The 19,931-nt window shown below is 55.1% G+C and overlaps 1 protein-coding gene across 6 annotated transcripts in view; it reads right to left on the bottom strand.

Moving 5' to 3' along the window:
• Nucleotides 1-19,931, bottom strand: part of NFIX (nuclear factor I X) — a 90,557-nt gene that overhangs the window by 6,860 nt on the left and 63,766 nt on the right. For 3 of the 6 annotated variants that reach the window (XM_037505940.2, XM_037505941.2, XM_037505947.2), the window contains exons 3-9: nt 13,902-13,964; nt 13,494-13,568; nt 13,002-13,122; nt 11,684-11,820; nt 9,012-9,134; nt 7,119-7,294; nt 1,748-1,895 (exon numbers count right to left, since the gene is read on the bottom strand). In XM_037505940.2, coding sequence (XP_037361837.1) covers nt 1,748-1,895; nt 7,119-7,294; nt 9,012-9,134; nt 11,684-11,820; nt 13,002-13,122; nt 13,494-13,568; nt 13,902-13,964 — 843 coding nt within the window. The remainder of the gene's footprint in view (nt 1-1,747; nt 1,896-7,118; nt 7,295-9,011; nt 9,135-11,683; nt 11,821-13,001; nt 13,123-13,493; nt 13,569-13,901; nt 13,965-19,931) is intronic. The other 3 variants (XM_037505943.2, XM_037505942.2, XM_037505946.2) reach the window with 3 other exon arrangements.

The following is a 19,931-nucleotide window of genomic DNA, read 5'->3' as shown; positions in this document are numbered from 1 at the left end:
CACTGCCCAAGATGGGTCAGGATGAAAGTGCAGGAGGAAGAGGAGACCCCAGGGCCTGGTCACCCAAGAGGTGTGTGTGGGGGGGGTGGGGGGTAAATGAGTCAGACACCCCTGAGCTCTTCTCAGTTGTCTGGCTGAAGACCTATGGGAAGGAAAAGGTCCTGTACCCCCAGGAGGGAGGATGCCCCCAGAGGGGACAAGGACTGTCACGCTGTCCGGGAACCTTGCCCCCACTTCTGCTCTTTGCCAGACACACCCAAGGGTCCCCATGCTCACCAGATTCTGTCCAGAAGCACCCACCACCCTACATACTGGCCCCACCTCCCCACACTGCCCACCTCCAATGACCATGACCATGACTTCGTGTCATATGGCAGATGCAGATGGGAGATGGCATGAAGTGGATGGAGAGGGGAAAAGAACTCAAACCATGAGAAAGAAGGTGAGACAGAGCGTGCTAGTCGGAGAAAAGTGGTGAGATGGGCCGCCCCTCCCGCACTGCCCCAGAAGTCCTGGCCTGCGAACCCCCAGACCACTGGCAGTGCTGCCCACCCGAGCCCGCAGACGGCACGCTGCCCACCCTCCGCCTCTCCTGTTCCTCACGTCGGGTCTACCGTGGACCTCTCAATTCAGATTTTTGTCTTCCCTTTAATAAAATTTGTTGGTTTGAAAAAAAAAAGAAAGATGAAGCTGAAATTTCTCCTAACCTAAGGGTATACTTTCAAAAGCAATGCTGGGAAACACATTTCACAGCTCAGTGCCTTATTAGAAGCTGTAAGGGTATTCTCATTTTGTGTGTATGTGATGAAAATTTAACCTCTATTAATAAGATATATAATAGGGGCTACAATAAATGTTGAAATTGGCATATTGATGGATTTCATCCACATTTTAGCAGAAATTGATCATTGCTAAACAGTGTCAAATTTGTACATCAATTCAGGTTTGAAATGAAACTGCTTGTTACAACCAGCCTTTGCTGTAGTACGCACACTACTGCATCTTTTTAAAATAAGACTTTTTCTTATTTAAAAAAAAATGAAAGAAAGAAAGAGAGAGAGAGAGATGAAGTAAGCCGAGGCCCAGAACCCCCATTGTCCTTGGAACATCCAACCTGGGGAAGGGATTCAGGAGAGGGAAAGGGTGGAAGGGGAAAAAAAAGAGGAGCAACGAGAAACCGAATGTGAGACTGAAGGGAAGGTCAGGCACCAGCTGCTGCACCTTCAGAGACCTCCTCAGGAAGTGTGGGGAAGCAGGGTCGAGGCAAAAAGGGGATAGTGGCGTCGCCTTGTGGTCACATTTAATTTTCTTGGGGGGGGGGGCACAACGAAACAACAAAAAAAAAAATCAAAAAACAAAAATAAAAACGAAAAATGAAAAAAACAGCAATCAGGCATGAAGATGGCATGGCTGGGCCTCCCTGCCCCCCTCCCACCCAGACCAGCACCCCTGGCCTGTGCACCCCACTGTGCTCTCCCTCCCGCCCCCCAGAGGGGCCTGGGCCAGGGGCCCCGGCTGGGAGCAGCGGGTGGGCAGGGGGGCTTAAGGGGTGCTGGCTGGTGTGACTGAGGCCTGGGAGGCCGTGGCTGGGGAGCTAACTCTGCTCTTGTCTGGGAGGGAGGTTCCACGGTGCTCTGGGTTGGGGGCCTTTGGCGGTCAGGAGGGGGGCTTTTCTTTTTGCAGTGGAGACTATTTGGATGGGCCAGGGACGCTGGGCTTTGTGATTTTGGTTTCATCGTCCACTTACAAGGTGATGGAGGAGTCAAGGCGGCGCCGTCTGGGGCAGTGCTGGTGGATTTGGAATCAGGCATAGGAAGGGGCACAGGTCTGGCCACTGGAGGCGGCGGCGGTAGCAAAAATGACCCCGGGACTTTGCCCTGGCCGCTACCGTTGGGCTGCGAACAACATAAATAGAGTGACGCATGAAGGCACATCACACACAGACACACGCGCCCCTGCGCGGCCACGCCAACTCGCTCGTGAGAGCGTGCGCTCCCGGTGGAAGATGCAAGACGGGGTCTTCTCCTCCGGGGCACAAGATGGGTGAGGGTGTGAGGCCTCTATTTGGTCTCTCAGGTGTTTCTCTCTCTCTTTTTTTTTTTATTTTTATTTTTTGATCCTCTTTTGAAAGTTGTGGGAAGGAGGAAGAGGGGTGTCCAATGGGTTGTTTATTATTTCTTTGGGAACATCTTTTAAGTACCCAAATGGCCACCTAGCCACAGCAGCTGCACCTAGAACTCTCATGCTCTTGAAGACCTCCTATGACAGGAAAGATGTGTCAACTCACCCCACCTCATGCCCCAAAGAAATAGGGGTGTCTCCCTCTGTGGGTCCCTGGGGTAGGGCTGGCTGGCCCAACCCAAGCCAGAAGACCTGCCAGCATCTGCCCCACATCACGGCCCAAGGGATGCCAGGTGCTGGGAGGCTTGCTCTCAGTGTCAGTAGACTTCAGATGGCGGGGTGCTGGCCTATTTGATATAGGAGAGCACAAGAGGAAAATCCATCACTGCCGGTTCCCACGAGGTTCTCAGAGTGGACTTCCTATCCGACGCCCTTAGAGCTGGGGACCAGTCAGCAGGATCCACTCCTTGTCCTTTATTCTACTCCCTCTTGTGCCTCAAGCTGCTTACTTCTCCAGCCCCAATGTGTGGCTTTGTGTGGATCAGCAGTCAGGCTTCCAGGGACGTAGGCATCACAGGGAGAGGTGGAGGTCCCACTCTCTTGCAGGCAGCTTCCTGGAAAGACCTCCCTGGCACTCGGGGCAGTGCCCTCCTTGATGACCACACACAGCCCAGACTCAGGGGGACCAGGCTAGAGCTCTCTGTCCTAAACTTCCCCCTTTTACACAGGGCAAAGCTCTACCCTCCCAACCACCCAGGTGTGAGTCCTTGGAAGTTCCAGTGCTCCTCTGGTTGTCTCCAGCCAGCCCATCTCTGCACTCTTTGGTCTGGCCTGCACTATGACAGTGAGACTCCCACGAGGCCTCCCCTACCCACAGTGTGTTCATCAGCACGGTGTCTTCAGCAGCTGGCTCTGAACCAGACACTTTACTCTTGTGTGTCTAATCCTCTAACCACCTCGAAAAGCAGCTGTTCTTGCTTGCTGACAATTCTACACAACCACTGTTGAAGGGGGCACTGGCAATGTCTGCAGACTTTTTGGCTATCACAGTGTGGGAGGGGGTTGCTATTGGCATCCAAGGGACAGAGGATGGGGACGTTACTCAACACCCTACAACACACAGGACAAAGAAAGTCTCATCAATTCAAATGGTAACGGTGCGGTGCCTGGGAAACCCTGCTGCAAGGGAAGCTCTGTTCCACCTTTCACAACTGGGCAAAGTGAGGCTCTGCACAATTAAGTCGTTTATCCAAAGTCACCCAGCTACCAGTGGTGAGGCCTGAAATTCACAGTCATGTCTGTTTGGTGCCAGGAATCTGTGGATTTTTTCCAGCAGGCTCATCACCTTCCCCACATCCAAAGGAGCTCAGGCTCTTCTCACCCCCTAAAACTGTCCAATGCTCCACTGCATGCAACATGAAACAGTCTTGTCACTTGGGCATTCAAACCTCTGTGGCAGAGCCCAGATGGGTCTTGCAGCACTTCTGCCCACCATGCATACCTCTAACTCCTTCCCGTCAACTCCTTCTCATCGCAAACCAACTGGGGCTACCAGACCCTGCAGCAGGCGGGCTGCACACTTGCTCACTGCAGGGCCCTCTGTCTGGGAGGCCCTTCAGGGCCTGCTCAGAAAACACCCTCTGCTCCATGCGGACCTGTCAGATTCCCTGACTCACAATCAATCTCTCTGCCCTGTTCTTATAGGTCTCACTTGACCTCCACTGGGTGTTCAAAGCAGACTGCTTCCCAGACTCCCCAACAAGTCAGCAAAATGTCACTTCTTTGGGGCTCCAGCAAGCAACACTCAAGTCTTGCTGTCTGAGTTGAAGTTACTCACCCATCCTGTGGCACTTTAGATCCAGAGAGCCCACAGCTGACTGCAGGCCATGTCCCCCAGAACTCCCAATGACCAGCCCCTAGTCTGACAGTGTCTCTAAATGGTTCCCTTGATTTGATCTTTCTTGCCCACTTGGAGGTCACTGACAAAAGCAAACAGTGGCTATTAGTCCCTGTCTGTCCTGGATGGAGACCCTTCATGCTGGGCATCACTTGGAAATGGGTCCTTTGTTTCCAGGCAACAGCATGGGCAGGGAATTCCAGTTCTGCAGAAATGATGCTGAGACACAAGCGGCAACTGCCTCCCCTCATCTTCTGGTTCCCATCTCCTTGATCAGGGCAGGAAATGGAACAATCCTAGCAGATCACAGCCTTGCTCCTTTCCAGGCTGCTCAGAGCTCAAGATCTGGCTGGGACAGTGAGGCGGGTAGGAGGATGGGAGGGCAGCCCTGGCGCCCCAGGACAGTTCTGCCTCCTTCTAGTCCTCAGAGCCAGTCTCCTCAGGCGAAGCTGCATAACTAGTCCCGCTCTTTAAAGCTAATCTAGCCTGGTGTGCCCAGACATTGAAACCCATTGATTGGCAGCATTCCATTTCTAAAAGGAACTTCCAACTAGAATAGGATTGTGTAACTCTGGTTGGGTTACAAGTTGAGGTTTTAAAATTTTTAAGGCGTTGTGACTCTCTGGTGCCTTAAACCTTGTCAGTTGAGAGCTAGACAGAATATAAAGATCAAGATAGCTCCTCACTTTCATCTGACAGATGAAGACGCGGCCTGGTCAGTGCAATTTAGTGGTCAAGACTGAGCTATCCAGGCTTCCCTCCTCCCAGAGCCACACTCTCCCATCAGACCCTGCAACTTCTCCATCATGTTTGCTTGGCAGCCTCTTCTCTCTGCCTGAAATGCAGCTAACTATGTACAACTTTCTGCCCTTTGCATCTCTTCCAAGTTGTATCTCCATTTGACTTTGGCCTTCACTGACTTGGTTCTTCTAATTCAGCCTTACTCTGGGGTCTGAGGACAAGTCACAGGGGCATCTGGAAACCTTTCTTCAATTGTTTGTAAAAAGTTTGTAAGTACATCAGGTAAGAACTTCAGGTTCTCAAGGATATCAGGAATTTACTCCAGTGGGCTCTAGATCAGTGGTTCTCAAAATGGGTGCTCCAACTAGCAGCAGCAGCATCACCTGGGAACTTGGGGAGAGATGCGGAATCTCGGTCCCACCCCAGACTTGCTAAGTCAGAATCAGGTGAGGACCAGCCACCCGTGTGTTACTGAGACTGCTGGATGACTCCAGTGCATGCTAAGACTGAGAACTACTGCTCAAGAGGTGGCTATGGAGCAAATGCAACCTGGCACGGTCCCACATGCCACCTGGCACGGTCACACATGCCACCAGGTCGGCTGCAGACCCCTCCTCCTTTCTTGGGCACATCAGGCCACAGAGGAAGCCCAGAGAGGTTATCCCCCAGCCCAGCTAGATTTAACCAAGGGGGCTGTTTGTACCTCTGTCTGTAGGATTTTGCTCATGATCTACTCAGAGAAGATGCCAGCCTAGAGAAGAGAACCTCCAGGGCATGTGAACCATTAATCTTGAACTATGGAGAGGCTCAGGACCCAGCTGTCAGGATGCCAGGGGGATGACTGATCCACACTCTTCAGAGTCCTGAGGGCTAACTTGGGTAAACTGGTACCCAAGTTGGTCTCATTTTGAGTCAGACCCCAGCTATCTCCTTCAGTAGGAAGGCAGGGATCCTGGCCTCTCAGATCCATCTCCAGACCCCAGGTCTTGCGGGGACTGGGACATGGACTGGAAGTTCTCATAGATTCTGCAAACATCTCTCAAGGAATCATGGTAGCTGTCAGGGGTCATGTCCACTTTCCCCTCCATGCCCCAGAGCTTGTTCAGAGAGATGGCCAAGACTCTGAGTACGCTAAGAGCCAGCAAGAGAAACTTTCACAGGGCAAAGGGGAAGGAGATGAGAAAAGCAAAAGAAGGGAGAATAGAAGGGAGGAAAGAGGATTGGCTTCTATGTGGACAGTGAAAACGAGGAGGCCAATTATTCTGAATCAATAAATTAGCAGTTAGGAAAGGCTCACTCTGGGCAGAGTGCTCTGAGGCCCACCAACTGTCCCTGGGCTGCTGTGGTATGGCTTCCTGAACACCTTTTCCACTATGGTCCCCTGAATTCCTCCCCACCTGACCTCTCACAGCAGACTTTCAGGCTGCAGCAGCTGGCTGGAGAGGCGCCAGGCCTCCTCATAGTGCAACATGCCCTTCCCAGAGGTCCAGAGACCACTGTGTCCCAACTAAGAGTGGTCAAGGGCTGAATGAGGACTACTGTCCTACGGAAAAGTTACTTCTGGCCCCCACGGTCTGGGAGAATTCCATTGCTGAGCAGCTCTGAGTCTCTGCTGCCAGAGGAGGGCAGTGGGTACACAGTCCTAAGAGGCCCAGTCTCCTCCCAGACTGAGAAGCAGAATGGCTCACTCCAGAACCAAAGCAACCTGGGAGTCCTGCCAATAGGAGTCTCCATGACAGCTCCTGAGGAACAGGTCTTTCCTCTACCCAGGCATCACGAGGGGAGGATGATGCTCCTGAGGGCATATTGGAGTCTGGAGACATTCATGATCGTCACAACTGAGGCTGGGGAGGAGGTGCTGCTGGCATCCAGTGGGTGGAAGCCAGGGACACTGCTCAACACCCCACAGTGCACAGAATGACCCCACACAACAGAGAATGAACAGCCCAAACACCAATAGTGCCACCCAATTAAGGGTGGGAAACCTTGGTTTAGGACCTACCAAATCCTTGCATCCTTGAGGTTTTAATAGGGGATTAGGAGATTAGGGGCCGGTCCCAGTCAGACAAGGTCATAGGCTCACTCCTACTGGGGAACAGAGGCCTGGAGGAAGGCAAGGAATCCCAGCAAGGGGGGTCCAGTCACTGCCCCCACCTCTCTGGACAGTGACAAATAGGCTCCAGCATAACAGACCCCCACCCCCAGACCCCAAAGATGGAGGTATTCGGCACAACCAGCTCTCTGCTGCTCCAGCCCTAGTTAGGCTCCTGGCTCTCAGGCCCTCTCCCTGTGAGCTTCAGGACAGACAGACCAACACAGAGATGAGCTGTAGCAGGGCTTCTGGGCCCTCTGGACTCACCTGTCCAGTGGCCTGGCCCGAGCCATCGGAGCACACAAACTGCACGAATTCCTTAAGCGAGTCTTGCCCATGGTGGTGGTGGTAGCGGATGGTCGGGTGTGTGAAATACGGGCTCGACTGCTGGATGATGGACGTGGAGGGGAAGTGCAGTGCCGACGCTGTGGCCCGGGGACTCCCTACATACAAGGGGCAGAAAGGAGGGGCAGGTCAGGGCCTAAGAGGCAGCAAGCTTCTGGTCAAGGCACTGAGCATCCAAGGGTGAAGGGAGCAGGTGGTAGCAGGTGAGGCACCGGCCCCTGGTGTCACGACACTCAGTAATTAAGATAAATAATTTAATGCAATATTTAAAAAAAATTAAACTGGCCAACAAGGGCCCTCAGGCTAGTTACTTGTCCTTGTGAATAAAATCTGATTGGAACCAGCACTGAAATCAGGGTGAAGTGAGCAAGGCAAGGTCCTGTCTTTTGTTTAAAATATCATTTGCTCATATGTTTTGTCAAATAGTTTTGATTTTTTTAAAATATTGCATTGAAACATTATTTATCTGAATAACTGAGGTTTTTGCCACCCCCTGATACTTTGCACCTCAAGGCAAGTGCCTGGTTCACCCCCACCCTGTTACAGCTTGGATAGGAAGCACGACCTCCCAGGAGTCTGGAAGAGACCACCGCACCTGCGTAGGACACCCCAAAATGCACACATGACTCCTGCATGCAAGCCAGTATGCACTTGGACGTTGCTGCCAGGCGACATTCTTGTGTGCCCAGCCTCACTGCCTTTGCATACTTTCTTGCAGATGGAACTCCTACCTCGCACGGGCCCCAGCTCTTTCCCAGCCCAGTCTTCTCCCTCCCGTCTGTTTCCAATCAGCTCGCTCTTGCTCTCAGTTTCATTATGGGGCTGAGGAAACTTGGCTTCTCTCTGGAGTTCATAAAAGCGGAGTGGAACTGGGCCTGGGCTCCCCACCCCCACCTTGCGGCCACCACACCCTGCCCCAGTGCAGGCTGCTTCTGGGCTCCCAGCCAGGAGGCCCCGGGAGGAAGCTGGGAGGATAAACCTTGCTCTTCTCAGAGTCCCACAGAAGGACCCAGGAGATGGCAGGCTGGTGGATAAGGGCAGTATCAAAAAAGAGGCCAGGTTTCTCTCTGCCAGATGGGTGCTGAGAGGGGAAGAAGTGAGGGAGGGAGGGGAGCCTGAGGCCTCAGCTTCCTGAGTGATTCCATTTCCTCAGGAATGTCATGCCCCAAGCACCCTCCCCAAAAGAGAGCAGGACAGCATCCCTTAAGGCGGCAGGGTGGTCCTTTCCCTAGAGAGCCAGGAGACTGCTGTAGTCCTTCATGTCCAGAAGGGCCAGGCGGCCCAGAGGAGGGAGCCTGAGCACCTACGGGCACTCTCATCAGTCTGTGTTCCACACCAACATGGGTCCATGTCGGGGAAACCAGAACCCTAGGTTGGGCCCAGAGCTAGGAGAATAGCTTGGGGTGGGGGGAGCACTGGAGAGTACAGAGGAAGAAGTCTGTTTTTCCACCACTGCTGGAGGAGGAAGAACTGGGCAGGAGGGGGCCTTAAAGCTTCTACAGCCAGAGGACAAGTTGGAGGAGGCATCAGGCCAGGCCTGTGCCTCCCACACACATGCACACATAGCACACATGTGCACACACAAGCAAACACACACACACACGCACACATGGAATGAGAAGCAGTGGGGACGGTGCCAGGAGCAAGGCGAGGAGGTTGCTGTCGCAGAGAAAGGGCCCACTCCCACGCCCACCCTCTAATATGCCAATGCCCGGAGAGCTTGGCTGCCATCAGGGCGGGCCTGGCCCCATCACCTGCCAGCTGCCCTTTGGTGTTCTGCCACCTCCCCTCCCCACCAGACCCCTCATAGCTCACCTGGTCTGACTCCAGCAAGCACAGGCAGTGGGTGGTGAGTGAAAGCCATGCGCGGGGAGCTGCCCTGAGAGGAGAGGGCGCTGCAGAAGTCCAGCTTTCCTGACTTCTTTAGAGAAGCCGGGCCTGGGGGGAGGAATCAGCAACATAGGGCAGGTTTAGCCGGGCCAGGGAGGGGGTAGGGGAAGGCGGGAAGCCAGCAGCTCGCTCCTTCTCTCCTCAGCCCCTCCAGGTGCCCCTCAGCCCCCCTGGCCCCATTCCAGCTCTGTTTTCAGGCTGGGAGAGGAAACAGGGTGGTGTGCAGCGGGCAGGCAGTGAGCAGGGAGAGCATTTGGCTCCTGACAAGCAGATAATGAGGGTGGGATGTGGTGGGATGGGGGTGGGAGCAGGGGTGAGGAAGGTATATAGGAGTCATCCCAGGAGCCAGCTTCAGAGCAATAGGAGCCAGGAGGGACTGGCTGAGACATTTGCTTCGGCATGGTGCTCAGTCCGGACGGCAGGGGAGATGCAACCTGACAAGACAGTGGAAGGGTCCACCCAAAGGCCTGGGTGGACAGAGAGGCTAGGACTCCGTCGCTGCAACAGGATGGGTGGATTTAGGGCTTTCCTCTGCTCCTGGGGTCAGAGACAGAGTGGCACTCTACAGGAGACAGGGGTACAGAGGTCACCCAGTGTGTGCTCTGTGTTAGCAGCATTATGTTACTAGTCACGGGCATCTCTGTGCCCGGTGGGCAAGATGTTGACATGATGTTATGGCAAAGCAGAGTCCCTGGCTCTCCTGTCCTGGGCTGACCTGCAAGGCTGTGCCAGGCTGGGAGGGGTACGGTGGAGTGAGGGGATCTCGAAGGGACGAATTGAGTCCACTTGGGTGTGGGGAGGGGGGCTACAGAACAGAGAAATAAAAGCCCTCTTAACCACAAAGAGAAGAGCGGGGGAAGGGCGAGCTCCCAGCCGCCAATGGAGGTGTTATCTGGCAGCAGCTGTGTGCCACCTGATAGCTGGCACAGTGAGGGGGGGTAGTGCTCTCACCAGCTGTGCACAGCTGTCCCGTAGCCGCACAGCGCCTCCCCAGCTGTTCCCCATCCTGCAGCTGGGCTGCTTAATTGGTGATTTGTCTCAGCACAGGGAAACAACACAGGGGTGGGGTAGAGAGAAAAAGAAGGGAAAGCAGAGGATCTGGGGGTGCTGCAGGAGGATGGGGACCATGCATGGCATCAGAAATGGTGGATTCAAGAGCACACATGGTAGAGAGGAGAGTGGAAGCCAGGGAGAGGAGGGCGTCAGGCCTGGGCAGGGGGCCTGAGAGTCCACACCCCAGAAGCCAGTTGCAGAGGCTGCTCCCAAGGCCTGGGAGGTTTTGGAAATAGTCACGAATGAAGGTGCTGGCTGGGGAGTCTTTAGGGCCTTTTCAACCCCTCCCTTCTCTGCCTCTCAGGGTTTCCTTATCCCTGCCCTCATGAGAGCTTGTGAGGGGCATCCAAAGTCATACTGAGTGCTCCCCCACGGAGGTAAGCCTTACTGACAGTCCCTCTCCTCCTCCCAGGGAGCCTGCATCAGGGGCAGCAGGAAAGCAGAACCACCCCCTCCTTCTGCTTCTCCCCCAGCCCCAGCCTCTGCCCATCCACTTGGCCCTTCCAGTAGGAGCACATCTGAAAAACACCAGGCAAAGCCCCATTAGGTCAGACCCTCACTTTCCTGCCCTAACCAGAGCAACCTCACTTGTGCACACCCCACATGTGAGGGTCTCCACTTCCTAGTCTCACACCTCAAGGACACACACAGGCTGCACCACCAGAGTGTCAGACAGAAGTTTCCTCAGCCAGCCTCCTCATATACATGTGCAAGCATACACACCGGCATGCACACACATGTGCACACACAGGCATGCACACATGTATGCATGTGCATGCACAGGCTCCTGCTCTACTCTGTATGGACTCCCCAGACTTGCTTATGATGCCTGTCAAGGCATAGGAGGTGAAGGTGGGTGGGTTGACCAGGAAGGGGATGGCCAGAGGAGATGAGAACCGAGCAGCTGCCTAGAGCCTAGACCTGTGCACTGCCTGGCCCCAGAGCAACTGTTGATCTTCCTTAGGCTCTGCTCCTCTCGGTGAGGCTGGGCCCTTCAGACTATACATTCTCAAGCTGGGAAAAGTCTGTCCCTCAGGGAAATGTCCAACAATATCTGGAGACATTTTTGGTCGTCATACCAGATGTAGTGGGTTTGCTATTGATATCTGATAAGTGGAGGTCAGGGATATTGTGCCACACCCACAGTGAGCAGGCGGGCCCCACCACAGGTAATGATGCTAACAGTGCCCAGACTGAGAAATTGCTTCAAACCATGAAGACCGCAAGGTTGGCACAACCTCTCTAGAGAAATACGAAGAGAAGGAGGCTCTGGAGTGGAGGCCCTGGTCCCACTGGAGGACAGTAGAGGCTCAGTGCAGGACCTGTACTTCCCTGCTGCCCTATTTGAAGTCTCGGAGGCCCACTCAGTGACAACCCATCCTTGCCTCCACCCCTACTTTGGCCAGCTCTGCCCACCTTTGGAAGGTCAGGGGGCCAGGATAGTGCACAGGTAAATAGCAGGGGGACAGTGGGACTTTGCCAGGTAAACTGGGGAAGGAAGAGTCTCTACGATGTCCTTGCTCTGGTCGGCCCACTGCCCATACCTGCATCCACATCATTGGGCCATCCACTGGACTGGCTGCTGCCAGCTGCTGGAGAGCGGCCTGTCCCAGGATAGAAGACGTCGTCAACAGGGCTCTCCATCTCGCTGTCATCGATGGACTTGGGGCGCTTGGTGGTGCTGGGAAAGGAGGATCCAGATCAGGGGGGGGCCAAGAATGGGCCGAAGTAATGATACTTGCTGCACCAGGAACTGCAGTAAGTAACCACAAGGAACTGCACCAGGGCCCTCCATGTGGAGAGCAGGCATACTGACAGCAGGACTTCTGAGACACCCTGAACCAGCTCTAGAGTCTCTTGGGCCCAGAGTGCCCATACCCCCTCCTCAGGCCCCAGTGTGGGGGTGATAAGTTCCACCACACTGCCCAAGTCAAATAAGTGGGCAAAGCCCTCAACTGCTTCTCCTACTCAACCTTCTGCTATCCATTAGCCCCCAGGGCAGGACAAGTAAAACACTCACCAGAGACAAAAATGCTAGGGGGTTCCTAAAAACACAGCCATCAAGATAGTGTTATTTTATATTAAAATATTACATGTTAACGCGATACTTTAACAAGTCAAAATGAAAGGCAAAAACCTCACAATGAAACAACATGCCCACTTTAAAAAAAAAAAAAAAGGCAGGTTTCCATCCTCCCCTGCACGACTGGCCCAGAACAGGGCCTGCTCTGTCTACCTCCCCAACATCTCTCAGCTTCCTCATCTCTTTGCCACTCCCCCTTCCCACTCAGGTCTCCTTCAACCCAATCCACTGTCCAATCAGTCCTCTCAATGCTGTCATTGAGAGAGCTTTCTGGAACATACCTCCCCAGCATTTCCTGCTTAAACTCCCCCAGTGCTTAAACTGGGGGAGTTTAAACTGCTTAAACTGCTCCAGAATGCAATCCAAATGCCTTACTCTGGCTTCTGCAGTCCTCTGGGTGTGATCCTGCCAGTCCAGCCTCAGCTGGGATACAGGCTGCTCTCATTCCATGGAGAGTCCACCCTATGACCACACCCCCTATACGTCTGGGCTCAAATGTCATATCCCCGAGAACAGGCCTTCTTGGAGCTCCAGTGCTAGCACCTTCCAGGCAGAGCCATGCCTTGCTGGGATTTGTGTCCTGGGTTTTGTGCCCTTTACAGCACAAAGCAGGAAGCTTGGGGGGCAGGGGGCAAGGAGATGAGAGGGGTCAGATGGCTTTGGAGTGAGTGCCCTCAATAAGGGGTAACTTTCTGAAGCACCTAGGCAGTGGTAGAGCAGCTTCCAGCAGTCACCTGAGATAGCCTGGGTGGCAAGGGGAGGCAGGGTGTTGGGCTTACCTGGTGGAAGGAGGGGAGGTGATGGACCGCCGCCCCAAGGTCACCTGGTTTATGTTGTAGTAGCTGGGACTCTCCAGGTCTGCCAGTGAGAAGTTAGGCCCTGATGCTGTTGCAACAGGTGCTAGGAAGAAACAAGAGGGTGATGAGGTGTGGAAGGTGCCAGGGGCCTACTGGAGCCTGTTTTGTTGCCATGAGCAGCTCCTCCAAGCCCCAGGGTGAGTTCACTGTGAGACTGCTGAGGAAACCTCTGGCTGGGTTCATCAGGGAAGAGCACTTGGTTGCAACTTAGTCTCTCCAGAACAGTAGAGAATGAAGGTGGGGCTCTCTGGAAGTCTCCACTCTACCTAGCCCAGTGCCAATGGGGCAGAGGGTATCCCAGGAAACCCTGCTTGCCCCTTCCCCACCAAGACCCCATCAGCAGTGGGTCCCAGTCCACCTTCCCACACCCCTCCCTGCTGGCTCAGCCCTGGCCCCAAGGGAAGACTCACTTACTCTGTGATACTCTCACCAGCTCCGTCACATTCCAGACTCCGGAAGTCACAAAACAGTCCTGGAAACTTAAGTGCCCTGAGGAGGGAAAAGATCAAGAGTGGAGGCATGGCCAGGTGGGGCTGCCTACTGTGTCCCCACAGAGATCTCCCCTTTCTGACTCATTTCCTCCCAAGCCCCCTGTCTCAGCTCTCAAGTCTATATGGAAGGGGATGGTATGCTCCAGGTGAGCTCCTCCTCTTGGGACTGAAACCCAAGTTCAGTGTAGGGCCAGCTGCATGAACAGGAAGAACTAGGGGTTGGGGGTAGGTCAGTGAGGCGCAGGAGGACAGAGGAGGATGCAGGGGGCAGGGAAGACCAGGAAGGACCATGCTGACATGGGAGGACTTGCAGGCTGGAGGAGGCACTGACCGTTGGGCAGTGGTTTGATGTCCGCATCTCCTTGCTGGTTTGAACTATCTGATTGTCCGGATTCTGCAGGAGACATAAAGGAGGTAATGGGTCAAGACCAAAGTGTCCTACAAACACCAGTCAAACAGTTGCCTGTCCAGCCATACAAATATCTTCAGCATCCCCTTCTCTCAGGAAGCAACCAGGAGGTCCCCTCCAAAAGATCAGCAGTGAGGGAGAAACCCCTACTGACATCAGCAGGAGTGTTCTCTATGCGTGTGTGGTGAGGGGTGGGAAAGGGGCAGTGTGGTGTGTCTGTCCTGGCCACTGTAGGGTGTGTGGCAACATTTCTAGCCTCCACCCACTAGATGCAAGGAATACCTCAGTTGTGACAACCAAAATTGTTTCCAAACACCACCAATGCGTCCTGGGGGCAAAGTCACCCACAGGTGAGCAGCACTGGCTGAGTGCAAGGGCAAAGAGGGTACCCAGGAGAGAAGCCAATGGTCTGCTCTGTGCACAGCTGGGATAGACTCAGGGGTCCCCATCTTTCATCAGTTCAAGCTCCCAGAGGAGCAGCCCCTGCCTTCCCACACTTTGTTAATTAGAGCCACTCCTGTCTGCACACTACCCCCATCTCACCTTTATGCTTGCAGGGAGTGCCTGGCAACATGAAGCAGGGGCGGGGAGGGGGGATTTGTCCTGACGCTGTCGCCCGCTCTGTGCCAGCCTGTCTGGGCTGTCTCAGGCCCCAGTGCCACAGCTGCTCAGAGGGAGCCCCGAGACAAGGGCCCATTGTGCGATGGGAGCTCACAGAGGGCTGGGGGCAGGGTGGAGTGTGTGTGTGAATATTTTGCTGAGCTTGGGAAAGCCCCCTGCCCCCACCCCCCAGGTCCTCAAAGCTTTGTGTGCCAGGGGCACCACGGGGACCGCCAGAATGCCTGCCTGGGCATGACAGCTGGCAAGAGGGCGGCGGAGGGGGGCCAGGGCAGCTTTTTTGGTAAAGAATCAGCTGCTCACAGGAGGACAACATGAGGGTAGCATTGGAAAACTGTGCCCTAGTACTGGCCAGGGTTTTGCCTGACTCTTCGAAGTAAGCCTGCCTCCTGGGTCTCACCCACCATCCCAAGGTCAGCCTGCTGGCCAGCGAGTCTGCCCCACTGACCTCACAAACCAGCTACTCACATGGGGAATGACCAGCAAGGAGGTTCCTAAAGGGCAACAGAGGCCTGAGAGATTGGGAAGGGGAACCTGTGGTCTTTGGGAAGGACAGAAGCAGGCCAGGCACTGGGGCGGGCACGTCGAACAGCCCGTGGGAGCAGTCTCTGCCAAGTCTCAGGAGCATGGCCAAGTTCCTGGTTGCCTGCCTCCCTGTGGCTGGTGGGAAAGGACAGGGTGCCCCAGGACAGCAGACGGCCCCGTTTCCCCCATCTTACACCATGCTCAATTTTTTTTAATTCCAAAAAATAATAATCAATCTTGTCACCAATCAAGAAAATGGAAGTTTGTAAGGAAAGTGTTAATGGGGCCCCTCAACCCTCCAGTTAGCAGTGTGCCCTTCCACACCTCCCTCTGTGCTCACTCCCATGGTGGAACTATTGACTCCGGAGACAGTCCCCAGGTCGGCCTCCCGCATTCCTGGGGGAGCAGCCCTCTGTGCCTCAGCAACGTATGGGTATGGGTTTCCTTGCTGCTCCCTCACCTCTGCCCAGCCCTGGCCCTGTGAGTCTGGTTCAACCCCCACCTGGTCCAGGAGGGAACAGACAAGGGCAGTGGCAGAGGCAGTGGCAGCCCACCCCAGGGCCTACTTGGTCCCAGGCCCTGAGCCTGCTGTCTCTCAGGATTGCCCTCTCCCCCGGATTTGTCACTCAGGAGGGGCACAGCAGCAGGACCAAGCTCTGCCGCCAGGAATTCCCTCCTACTGATCCCACTCAACCAGGACCAACTCAATCCCACCGGCCCTTCAGGACTGGGTTACTGGAGTGGGGGACACTGAGGAGGCCCTGGACTCCATCCATGGGAGTGGCCCCAGACACTGCAAATGGCCAGGTGGAAAGAGAAAGTCGCGCACATGCGCACATCAAGTGCAGGGAGAGAAAGGAGAGAAAGAACCCGACAAAGAGATGGAGATGGGCCAGCGACTGAGGCAGAGACAAATGGGGCTCCAGGAGAGCTCAACAGGAAATCCTTCCAGACCAGGACACTGCCCCGAAACGTTATTGCTGTTTTTACTATTAGCTCAATGTAAAGGAGCAAGGGGGAACAAGGATCGGAGAGGGCGAGGTCTGCTGCCACGCGCCTTCAGTGGCTGCTCCGGGTGCTGCTGGCAGCCATTTTAGCCCTTGGCAGCCATCTTATGGCTGGCGGTCCCGGCCGGCTTCCCCACAATGCCACCACTACTAGCCCCCAGCATGCTCAGCTCAGCTCCAGGACAAAAGGCAGAGACTCTGGAGATCTGAACCCAGAGGCAGCTGCTGCCCAAAATTCTGAGCTCTGCCCATGGGCTGTCCCAGGGCACCGTCCCAGGGCCCAGGACCTCAGCTAGTTCACCTAAGTAGACTCATGCCCCAATGAGGTAATAAGGTCCTCAGGACAATAAGGGACATGATGGGGGCAGACACTTGCCCACCCAGTTAGCTGGGGGCACACATTGGACAGAGGGGGAAGGGGTCTGGAAAGATCCCAGTGGGCACCTTCAGGGTTCAGACAGGCTGCTTAGCTCCGGTGGACGGGCTCCCAAGAGGGGCTAGGAGACAGAAGCAGGAGCCAGCTGGATGGGCTCTTTGAGAAACAGTGCCCTGAGGTCAGAGCCTGCTCTGGACAGCCCCACAGGGATCAGGAGCTGACACCTCAGTGACTTGGGGCTCCCTGGGGGGAGAGGATAGGCCCCCCCCCCCAACTGGCTTCGGGACAGATAGGAGGAAAGCCCCTTCTGAGGCCCCGCCTCATGGCTTTCTCGGCTTTTATCTGGTAGAATGGGGCTTATCAGAGCCACCAGCTGAACAAACACACAAATCCACAGTTAGTGAGAGAAAACCCTCTGCCTGAACTCTTTATCTCCTGTTTGCAGGCCCCACACACTGCCCCCTGCCAACAGCACAGGAGGAGACCTGAGGGCTCCTCTCTCAGCCACCCCCTCTTCTCCTTGCCCTGACCCAGCGCAGGGTAGCTCTCTCTTGGCAGTCCTGTGGGGTGGGTGTGCATGAGTGAGCTCCTGCCACATGGGACCCCCTCCAGTGTCTGCTTTCTCACAGGGGACAATGGGCCAGCTGGTGAACTGTGGGCCAGTGGAGGGGCAGGGATGGTTGATGTTGCCTGGCACAAGGGCAAGTGCCCGGGTCCGTCTTTATCCTCTCCTGTCCGGCCCATGTCCACAGTTGCTCTGACTCCCCAGCCTTCAACGGCCATGGCCCCTGACAGCCTTGCTGGCCTAAACCCAAGAACAGTGGGAACCCTATATGTTCGACCCTATTTCAGGGTCACCCCTGCCTGCACCTCTTTTCCAAGACTGTAGCTGCCATCACTGCCTGGAGGAATAGGGGTGTGGACCAGGGGGTCAGGGACAGAGCTTCCTCTCCTCATAGACAACTCAAAGTTTTCCTCCATCCTGGTGCTAAGGAGCAGACAGCACCTTCCCTGCTCTAAGCCCCCTACCACACAGCCCCAGGGGATGCCCAGGGCCAGATTTTTGGGAAATAAAGAGAATTTTGGAGCCCATGGTGCACAGCTTGTTCTCAGCTGGGGCTGGGGGTTGGGAGGGGGGAGCATTTACACTGGCTCTTGTCACACACGCACACACTCTGATGACCAGCCTTCTCTCAGGACTCAGGCTACTCATGTGCACACCACTGAGGCAAGACCTTTGCCTGCCAGTGGGGCCAAGGGTCCCCACCACTGTGGAGGCTTCTGGAAGGAAGGACTATGCAGGGGCAGGTGATAAATCCGAATTTGGTCTAGGGGACATTTGCTCAGGAGCAAATGATAAGTGGGGCTGCTCCCCACTCATCAGCAAACATGTCATCCATCAATGGCTTGTGGACTGAAGGCCTCATTCAGCACCCACACTTGAGCCAGGTCAGCCAAGTCCCTCCATATTCCCTGGAACAGCCACAAAGACACCCCGCCCTAGACTGGCCATTCAGCTCCACCTTAGCCCTTGAAGCTTCTCACCTCCTCTATTCAGCTCTTTGCCTTTCCCTCCGGAAACCATTTCTGGTCTTATTTTGCTGTCTTGGCTCTGAGCCCCTGTCCTTCCTCTTCCTTCACCCTCCCTCTCTCAGGCCCCCTTTCCTCTCCAGATTCCGCCTGTTTGCACGCGTGTGTGCATGTGCACATTTCCAGAGGGTTTTGCCCTTCCCTGGAGCTCTGGTGGGGGAGCCGCAGTAGCAGGAGGAGCCCACGTTGCACACAGACCCTGATCGACGGTGAGTTTTTAATATATATATTTCCAGCTCCAGACTCAGAGATATTTATGGCTCCCACCAGGTGAGGGAAGAATTCCTGCTCTCTGCAAGGAAGGTTCTGCCTTGGCTCCCAGCCGAAGCAAACTTTCTCTCTGAAAGGAGCTAAGTGTTAACTTCTGTCCAGTTGCCCCCACCCCGCCAAGCACATCACATATTGAGTGAGTTCCTCCAGGGCTGAGGGGGCTTGCAGACCTGGGCCCACTATATCACACCCCACATGCATACACTGGGGGTGGGGGGTGATAGAGTCGTGCACACACTTAGAGATGTCTCACAGGTGTGGTGTAAGACGAGACGTACAGAGCTGTGATCCTACCGTGTGAAGCAGGTTCAAAGATAAGCACCAGGCCAGAGAGAGGCCCCCTCAACTCTGCCCAGGCCATTGGCCTTTGGAGGCTGGGGGAGACAGCCTTGAGGCATACCTGCCCTTCTTCTGACCCTCCCCAGACCTGCCTGAGGTTTCAAGAAGCAGCTTGGGTTGTGCTGTACTCTGGGGGTGCAGTCCTCTGAAGGCACCTGAATGAACTCAGGAGCTGATCCCCAGGGCAGCACTCCTCCCCCCTCTCCTCCACCCCCTCTGTGATTCCAGAGTGTCCAGGGCACGGGAAACTCAATCTCAAGGGGAGCCAGAGGCCGGGCCTGCAGCAATCAGAGCTGGAGAATGTAACTATTGTACCACTTGAAACCCAAGTCTGAGAATCTGAGACACCCCAAGGAGGGCAGCAGCAGAGAGATGGGGGCAAAGGGGACAGGTCACAGAGGGGTCCTCCCTGCCTCAGCAAGCAGAAGACTGGGGACCAAGGAAGCCCTTTAGAGCTCAGGGCAGCCAGAGGGCAGAGGGGACGGGGCTTGGGCCATGCCAGGCCCAGGGGGCTTCTAGGACCTCCCTTTCCTTCCCTCCTCTGAGTGTGGGCAAACGTGCACACTAACTGGAGCCATCCTGAGACGGCGGGTTTCCCCATCTCTGTCATCCCTAGACCCCCACATGATGGGCGACAAGGGACTAACCAGGAAAGCATAGCTCTGAGCTGTGCGGGTGGAGGTGGGGGTGCAGACAGTGGCAGCATGGGGACACACATCACTCGCCCCCCCCTCCCCAATCACCCTCCTCTCCTTTCCTCATTGCCACCTTCCCTCATGGATCAAAAGGGACTTGAGCCTTTGATCCGCATAACCTATTGGGAGAAGAAGGCATGAATGAGAGTGATGAGGGAGAGGCCTGGTCACATCAGGCACATACATGGTCTAGCCATGCTCTGGTTGCCATCAGGGCCTGGGCTCAAGAAAGGTCATGGGGGCAGGAGAGAACAGATAAGCCACAGGGAGCCAGTGGGCAGGGGTCAACATCTGGATGGGTCATTCCACTCTTGATCTCTGACCCCCAGCAGAACTTCCTTTTCTACCCCAACCCAGCCCACCTCCACTGGTGCTATCACGGGCCCCCTGGGAGCAAGGCTGTGAAGAAGGAAAGCCCACTGGCTTCTCTAGTACCCAGAAGACCAGCAGGATGGGCTCCAACCATGAAGGCCCTCCAGGGAACTCTCCTGGTGAGCTGCCCAATGTCCTCTGTCCCAATTCAGGGAGAACT

This window comes from Talpa occidentalis, unplaced genomic scaffold (genome assembly GCF_014898055.3).
Source record: "Talpa occidentalis isolate TD23 unplaced genomic scaffold, MPIMG_talOcc4v2.1 talOcc4.12, whole genome shotgun sequence".
NCBI classification, from domain to species: domain Eukaryota; kingdom Metazoa; phylum Chordata; class Mammalia; order Eulipotyphla; family Talpidae; genus Talpa; species Talpa occidentalis.
This window is presented reverse-complemented; position numbering and strand designations above follow the sequence as displayed.